Here is a 7,790-nt window from a genome sequence, read left to right on the forward strand (position 1 = left end):
CAGGCAGGGCTGTCCCCACATGACTCAGAGCTCCAGCAGAGGGCCCGGAAGGAAGCTGGGCAGAGTGTGTGCAGTGGCAAACCCAAGGCTGGGCGCCTGCCCTATCCAGACCCTGTAAATGGGTGTCCTTGACGTTCCAAAGCGCTGTGAAGCCGCCCGCTCTCTATGCGTAACAACATCAGCTTCCACTAGCGCTACTGACTTCACCCCGGACCTTCCACACTGGAATGACTTTGTCCCTGGCTGCGTGGGTCCGCTGGGGCCTCTCAGCATATCCAAGTCCGAGTTCTGTAGGATGGAGGAACTAGTCATCAGTTGCCTCTAAGGACTTATCCTTGGCTTTGGAGGCAAAAAGAAACGTAAACTGACCTACATGCTTATCACTTGAGGTCAGTGCGATCTTCATCTTAAAGCCAGATAGCACAACAAATCACAGCTCACTTTCACTTCTAAAATATTGGCTAACAGAATCCACACGGACACAAAAAGTTCTAACTCGTCACAGAAAGCACAGAAAGATGCGATCCCAGAAAACTCTCCAGGATGCAGTGAGACAGGGCTACCACATTCACTCCCAAATTATTATGTAAAATTCTCAAATATAAAAACAACCAAAGCAAGCGGACCAGCAAAGTACACATCACCAGAAAGGCCTTGAGATACACCTTACAGAACAGAACAAAACCTGCCTGTTTAATTAATGCATGGGGTAGAGGGGGCGTCCACTTTCACCCTCATTTGAATAGCAAAACGGGGTCTGGTTAATATGATTAACAACTCAGAAAAAAAAATTAACAAGTAAGGGAAAAATGAAGTTCCACGGAACGCTTTGAGACCCGGGGCTCTGTCTGACACCTCCAGACAGCCGGGCGAGGGGCAGGTGCTCCAGGGAGGGGCAGCGGCTCCAGGAGGGGCAGCGGCTCCAGGAGGGGCAGGTGCTCGTTTGCAGGAGGCCGCAGTCGGGGCCCCCGAGCCGTGAGGACGAGGCTCGTGGAGAGCGCGCGCACCCTCTGAGCTGGGCTTTCCCACCCAGGCCTCGTGTTTCCGAGGCGCTGATTAGGCTTCCCCTGACCCTGGGGTTCGGTTCCCCAGAGCCCGGGGCCCCGGGGCGCCGGGGGCGACCTGCGGTTCCCGCGGCGGCCAGCAGGTGGCGCCCCGCCTCCACGACGCGCGCGCTCCGCCGGGCAAATCCGCTCCCGGGCCGGGAGCCGCCTCCGGGGGCCGCCGTCCACCGGGGGGCCCGCGCGGGCTCCGGAGGGCCCTGCCGTCCCCACCGACCCACACGGCCGTCGGAGCAGAGGCCGCCGACATGGAAGCCCGGAGATGGGGGTGTCCGCCCACCCTTGGGGGTGCCCCGTGTGCGCAGGGTGCCCCGCGGGCCGGTGCGGGGACCACGCGGACCGGCCGGGTCTTCCGCCCGGTGAGTGGTCGCACCCCGGTGCTGGTCCCGGTGTCCGAAGCCCCGCACCCCCGCAGGCAGGTGCCCGGCCCCCGCCCCGCTCACGATGGATGGGGTCCGCGGAGGGGGAACCCGCAGCCGCGGGGCGCGGACTCCCCAGCGCCACCCAAACACCTGCCGGGCCCAGACTGCGGCCCCACCCCGCCCTTCCCCGGCTGTGGGCGGCCCCGGGGCCCCGCTCTCCCCGAGGGGAAGGAGACCGTGCGTGAGCCCGCGCCGTGCGCCGGGGTTCCCTCCTGGCTGGCGAGTGGGGTGCGCCCGCTCCACCCCTTACCCAGGGCCCAGCTCTGCAGAGGGGGCGCCCCCCATCCAGGGCCTCAGCCCTGGTTCTCCATCTCCAGTCAGGCCCGGGGCTTCCGGAGGAACAAGCAGTTTCATTCACAGCCAAGGTGTCTGCTCTGCGCTCCACGGAGGCCTTTCCCCCAGGACTCACAGAAGCTTCCAGGCCCCGTGGGCGCTCCCGCCCACCACAGCAGCCGAGGGCACAGGGCGCATCCGATGGGCCCCCCCACTTCACGGGGGTTCCGAGGGGGCTGTGTGCAAGGAGACTGCAGAACAGGAAATGCACCAAAAAGACGTCTTACAAACCATTCAGGTTTTGACTCCAGACACATTTTATTATCATCTCAATACAGTCTACATAAATCTGAACTTGTACTTGTTTGGGCTGTGATAACATAGCATAATAAAAAAATGAAAGCACTGGTCCTCTGAAATAAAGCAAGCAATCACCATTCAATAAACACACTTGATTTATTTTGTATAAAAGGGTTAAGTTTACAACTAAACTTTTATAAAAAGTTTAGCACGAATAAGTACATCATTACATTTTCCTGCAGAAATATACATCTCTGCCACTATACAAGAAAACTCTAATTAAAGAGTTTACAAGGTCTCACTCAATATACATATATATTTATATATAAATATATACACAGCATTCAGTAGGCTTGGGTCAAAAAGTAAATTTTGACCAAAAGACTTCATTTAAGTAACTGAACACTGAATCCTTCCGGTATTCACGCTCCACCTTTGAGAAAAGGCAAAGTCTGCTAAGATTGGGCAATTCCTTGTGATTTTTAACGTTTTTTTTTTTTTTCACTCCCCATGGTGGGAATAGTATATATAAAGAAAACCTTCCAACTGCAGAAAGGGCATTTAAGAGTCTTTTTCATAAATAACAAGTATCACAGTCCAGGCCAGAGAAGGAGCGAGCCCCCTGGGAAGACAAGACGGTCCCCCCCTCCTAGTTTTCCTTTCACTTGCTTTTCTTTCTTTTTCTTAAAAAAAAAAAAAGTCCATTCAACTGGGTGTTCTCCGGGCGAAATGGTTGAAAAAGTAAAGTTCAGCGCCGTGAAGGGGACTCTGCGGACTTCGTGTTGTTGTGCAAAAAGAAAATTAAAAGCAGAAAGTCCTGAACCACCTGTAAAAGACTGGGAGGGAGGGAGGGAGAGAGAGAGAGGGGGGGAGAGAGAGAGGCAGCTTTAGGCGATTGTTACCGAGGGCAGACGGGCGCCTGAGGAAGCCACAGCTTGAGCTAGGGGACCCCGGGAAACGGGGCGGACCCCGAGAGACGGGGACCCGGGGAGACGGGGCGGACCCCGGCGTCCCGAGGCGGCACGCGCGCTCGGCCTCCGCGCCGGGGAAAGCTGGCCGCAGCGAGGCTGGGGCGGGGGTGGGGTGGGGGGGGGCTCCCCGGCGCCAGCGTGCTTCTCGGGGCAACTATGGGATCGAGCCTAGCGCGGAGGGCTGCGGTCCCGGGGCGGCGCGGGGCTCTGCGAGCCGGGCCGCCCGGCGGGGCTGCGGTGCGCGCCGAGTCCGTGGCGCTGAGATGAGCGGCGGCGGCGGCCGTTAGCACCGCGCAGCCCCGGAGCCCCCCCGGCGTCCCCGGAGCGGCGGGCCGGGCCCCGCACCCCGCCCCTCCCAGCGCAGGGAGTTCCTGGCAGTCCGCTCGGCTCCGGTCCGGGACCCTGCCCCGCGGTCCCGGGTGGGTAAGCGCGGCCGGCGGACGCGGCCCACGCAGGGGGCGCGCGCGCACTCACCGTGGGCTCAGCCGCAGAGCGCCTTGCTGTCGCTGGACATCAACTCGGAAGGGAATTCGGAGGCCTGGGGAGGAAGCAGAGAAGGGCGTTAGGCGAGCCCGAGGAGGGCGGGCCGGCCGGGGCCCCACGCCCAGCCCGTCCCGCGGCGCGCGCCCCAGAACTTAGGGCCACCTCGCGCGCCGCTCCGTCCGCCGCCGCCTCCCAGGAAGCCGGGCCCCCGTCCCGGAGCCTCGCCCGGCCTCGCCCGGCCGCCTCACCTGCAGGGACAGGATGCTGATGTCGGTGTTGAGCGTGGTCAGCGGCGTCCGGGAGCCCGGGTTCGGCCCGGGCCTCGGGTGGTGGAGGCTGACGATGGCGGGGTGCGAGTCCAGGGCGATCTGCAGGTCCAGGATGTAGTCGATGACGTGCTGCAGGATTTCCATCTTGCTCACCTTCTTGTTCTGCGGGATGCTGGGCACCAGCTCCTTGAGCTTGGAGTAGCAGTCGTTCATGTTGTACAGCAGGCTCAGCGGGTCGTCCACCGGGGTCTTGCTCCGGGAGATGCCCAGGCTGTGGTCCGAGAAGCTGCTCTTCCGGACGGACCGCACGGGGCTGAAGGCTTTCATGCTGGCCGCGGTGGGAAGGAAAAGAGACCGGGAGGGGGAGAGCGCTGCCCGGGAGGGAGCTCAGGCCGCCGCCGCCGCCGCCGCCGCCTGCCGCCGAGCAACCGCGCTCCGCACCGGCCCCGCTCGGCTCCGAATGAAGCGCGGGCCCGGCCGGGCAGCTTTTATCCTCATTCGCCCGGGCCTCACGATTTGGCTTTCCTCCATCCCCATTGGTGGAACGCGCCACGTCCGTCAAACCAGGCGAGCGCGCTCATTGGAGGATGCGAGCGCGGGGCGAGCGCTCGGTCCTTCCGTGTTCGCAGCCAATCCGCGCGCGGCGGGCGGGGCGGGGCGGGCGCGAGCCCAGCTGGAGCGGTAAACAGAGTGCCGGACCCCGCGGGCGCGGGGGAGCCGGGGAGCCGGGGGCCCGCCCGGCCGGGGGGCCCGGCGCGCGCCGTGGGCACGCGGGCTGCGCGCTCTTCCGCAGGGACGCCGCAGCCTCGCGGGCCGCGGGGAAGGCGCGTCTGGAGAGTGAGCTCCGCGTCGGAAGACCCGGTGAAACGCCGGGGCTCGCGTGCCCGGACCGGCCGGCTGGGTGTGGGGCTTCGCCACCTGGAGCTCCGCGGGAGGCGCTCGTTGGAATCTCGATGAAATGAGAACTTTCTGGAAACTACCCAGCCTCGCCAGGACCGCAGGAGAGGCGGGGGTGGGGGGGGGGGGGGTAGTGGGGAGAGGAGAGCACCGAACTTTCAGGGTTCCTTTTCCAGGACCGGCGGGACTGTGACGATAATCGGAAATCATTAGGGGGATTTGCATAGCGGGGCCTCATTTACATACGCCGCCCGGGAAAGAAGGCGCCCTTCGGTGTGGGCTGCAGGGTCCGGGCGATTGATTGTGCGCGCGCAGGTGGTGACTGCTGGTGTCACATTCCGGCGTCCCCGGGACGGCGCCCGCTCGGTGTCCGTAGGTGCCCCGAGCCCCCGACCGGCTTCCCGGGGCCGCCAATGCTGTCGGAGGTTTGACATCTCAGCCCCGGACCTCGACGCAGCTTCAGGGGCGGGCGGCCTGGCTGCAGAGCCTCCCGAGCGCCTTCGAGCTGGCGACCGCGGACTCCCGGGCTCCCGTTTGCAATGATTCTAGGTGAACACCCGACGGCTAGGGGTTGTGTGCTGGGAGGGGGGGGGGGGGTAATCAGAAAAGCTATATATTTTTTTGTAATCCAGGAAGCAACACACTAGAAAAAAGATTCCAGTGATACCTGACTGACTCCGGGTCTCCGTGTCCTTTGCATTTAGGAAAGGAAGGAGGCCGAGCTGGGGGAGACCGGGAGCGAAAGCCATGAATGATTAATTCCTCCGCGGGTGGCCCGGGCGCTCGGCGACCTCACGTGACAGCCATTTGCCCCCGGGCGGTGCGGAGATGGACAAATTGCCGTCACGTCCAGCCCCTCGGGTTGGGCGGAGGGGCCGGCGGTCCCGGAGGTCGGGCCGGGCCGCGGGGCCGGCGCCCCGCGTGCTTTGCACGCCCGCCGCCCCCCCCCCCCCCCAGTTCGGGCCTCTCGGTGTACTCGGTGCACGCGTTCCCGTCGCACGCGTGCCTCGGCGCGACAGATTTTGTTTTGACACTATTTTGGTTGGTGATGTGAGGCTTTGACTATTTTACAATAATAGCCCGTGTAAACACGCGTCTCCGGGATCCTCGGGTTCCAGCCTGGGATTCCTGGCGCACCCGGGGGCGCCCGTGCAGGGCCCCCGTCTCGCCCCGGCGGCTGCCCCACGGGGGAAGGCCCGCGGCGCCCGCAGGCCCGGCCGGGCCGGGCCCCCGCTGACTGGCTCCGCATCCACGCAGAGGTCGTCTCCGGGGGACCACGGGAGCCGCAGCAGTGGGGGGCGGAGGACACGCCGAGGCCGCCCGTCCGCCTCAGCAAGCCCGGCGCGAAGTCGCTCTTCACACTACGCTCCCGTGGACGGGGGTCGTGGGGCACGGGGGGGGGCTGGCGTGCCACACGCAGGCGTCAGCTCCGGGCTCTCCGGTCCTCGCGGCCCCCGCGGCGGGGGCCGTGGTGGCGGGGGAGGTGGGGAAGGACTTCCGGCGGGGTGGGGCCCCGGCGCGCCCCCCACTTTAAAGCCGGGGACCCGCTCGAGAAGTTCCCCCGAGTCCGGGCCCGGCCCGCGGCCGCGTCCAGGCCGCTCGCGGCCGCCCCCCCCCCCCCACCCCCCGTCCCCCTCCCGAGGCGGCTCCGGGCTGCCCGGGTCCCGGCGCGCGCGGCCGCGGGGGCGGGGGCGGGCTCCCCGCACATCTGGCGCCGCGGGGGCGCTCGCCTCCCCCCTCCCCGCCCCGCGCCGTCCCCACAGCTGCGTCCATTCCGCCCGTGACCCCCCGAGCGATCCCTGACAGGTGATGAATTGGCAGCCGCGGCGGCGGCGCGCGGGCCGGGCGCGGCGGGGCCGGAGCCCGGGCCCCGGAGCAGACTCTCTGGCGCCAGGCGCGTGACGCCGCCCATTCACCGCCGCCCGGCAGCCTTGTCCTCGCGGCGCCGCTCAGGCGGCTGCCATGGCAACCGCGCCGTCACTCAGCGCGCGCGCCCGGCGGGCCCGCGCCGGCGAGGCCCGCGCGCACCTGCAGCCCCGGCGCGGCTCGAGTTTCCAGCGACCCGGGGGGAAGAGGCAGCGGCGGGCGGGCGAGCGAGGCCCAAGGCCGGGCGGGGCGGGCGGGCGGGGAGGAGGACATCTTCCTTCGGCGAAAGGAGGCGCCGTGCGGCTGAGCGGTGGCCAAGGCCCAAGGCTTTGCTTTATTTCTTGTGTTTTTGCAGCCGAGGCGCGCAGGGCGCGGCGGGCGCGGGGGGCGGGACGGGGGGGGGGAGGTCACCGGCTCCGCGCCGGGCGAGACTTATTTATTCCTCGGGAGCCTCTGTCCTCGCAGCGATGGCTTTGATCCCGGACTCCTGAAAACGCCTTTGAGGTTCTCCCTGGTCTCCCGCCGCCCCCCCCCCCCCCCCCCCGTCCAACAATCGCCTTCGTCTTTGGAACCCTTGGAGGTTGCAGAGAAAAAAACAACAACTCTTAAGACTTTTCCAGAAAAAGACCCCCCCCCCCGCCCACCCCCCGCCCGGGGGAGGCGGGAGGGTCTGCAGCCGGGACTCGGCGCCCTCATTACCACTACAAAGCGGGGCGGGGGGGGGGCAGACGGAGCCCCCCCCTTTTAATGCTTCCCTTTCCACTGACAACATCCAGAGGCCAGAAACTTCCAACCGCGCGCGCTGCGGGCGCCGGCGCCCCCCCCCCCCCCGCCCCGGCCCGGCCGTATCTCCAGGGAAAGTTCGTTCCACTTTAAGAACCATCAGATGCCAGCACTCCCGGACCCCTCAAGGGCGCGCACCCCCAAGTCCAGAGTGCTGGCGGCCACTCGTGGAGTCCCGAACACCGACGGCCTCGCTGCCCGGAGCCCGGGGGCGGGCGGGCGCGCACCGCCGTGCAGCTCCCGGCGCAGCCGAGCGGGTTGTGGTTTTCGAGGAAACAGCGTCTGCATTGCATAAGCACCGGGGGAGCTTTTGCCTTGCTTGTTTATTTAATGCCGGGGGGGGGGTGACCCTTAACCCTGAAGCCAGGTCGCCGAATTTGGGGTTCCCATGACCTCCGGGGAGGGGCCACGCGCGGGGGAGAGCCCGAGCCGAGCCTCGGGAGGCCAGGCCGGGGTTGGGGTGTC

General features: G+C 65.9%; 1 protein-coding gene across 2 annotated transcripts; it reads right to left on the minus strand.

Annotated features, from left to right (window-relative positions):
- Positions 1 to 2,193: 2,193 nt before the first annotated feature.
- On the minus strand, positions 2,194 to 4,229 carry Id2 (inhibitor of DNA binding 2). 2 transcript variants are annotated; one of them, XM_048353459.1, is made up of 3 exons: positions 3,759 to 4,229; positions 3,502 to 3,565; positions 2,194 to 2,882 (listed from the first exon to the last, which is right to left on the minus strand). In XM_048353459.1, exons 1-2 carry the CDS (start codon positions 4,104 to 4,106, stop codon positions 3,509 to 3,511), a joined length of 405 nt encoding a protein of 134 aa, XP_048209416.1. In that variant the 5' UTR covers positions 4,107 to 4,229; the 3' UTR covers positions 2,194 to 2,882; positions 3,502 to 3,508. The 2 variants fall into 2 exon arrangements, with proteins under 2 accessions (XP_048209416.1, XP_048209415.1); XM_048353458.1 differs by having other exon boundaries at positions 2,194 to 2,892; positions 3,759 to 4,227.
- Between the last annotated feature and the right edge of the window lie 3,561 nt (positions 4,230 to 7,790).

The sequence above is a fragment of the Perognathus longimembris genome, chromosome 8 (assembly GCF_023159225.1).
Source record: "Perognathus longimembris pacificus isolate PPM17 chromosome 8, ASM2315922v1, whole genome shotgun sequence".
Lineage (NCBI taxonomy): Eukaryota > Metazoa > Chordata > Mammalia > Rodentia > Heteromyidae > Perognathus > Perognathus longimembris.

Excerpts from the sequence above, each read along its gene's own strand:
- Id2 (XM_048353459.1), bottom strand. The coding sequence starts at position 4,106 with ATGAAAGCCTTCAGCCCCGTGCGGTCCGTCCGGAAGAGCAGCTTCTCG. Across the intron at positions 3,566-3,758 it reads TCAGCATCCTGTCCCTGCAG|GCCTCCGAATTCCCTTCCGA; the intron begins GTGAGGCGGCCG and ends CTTCCTCCCCAG.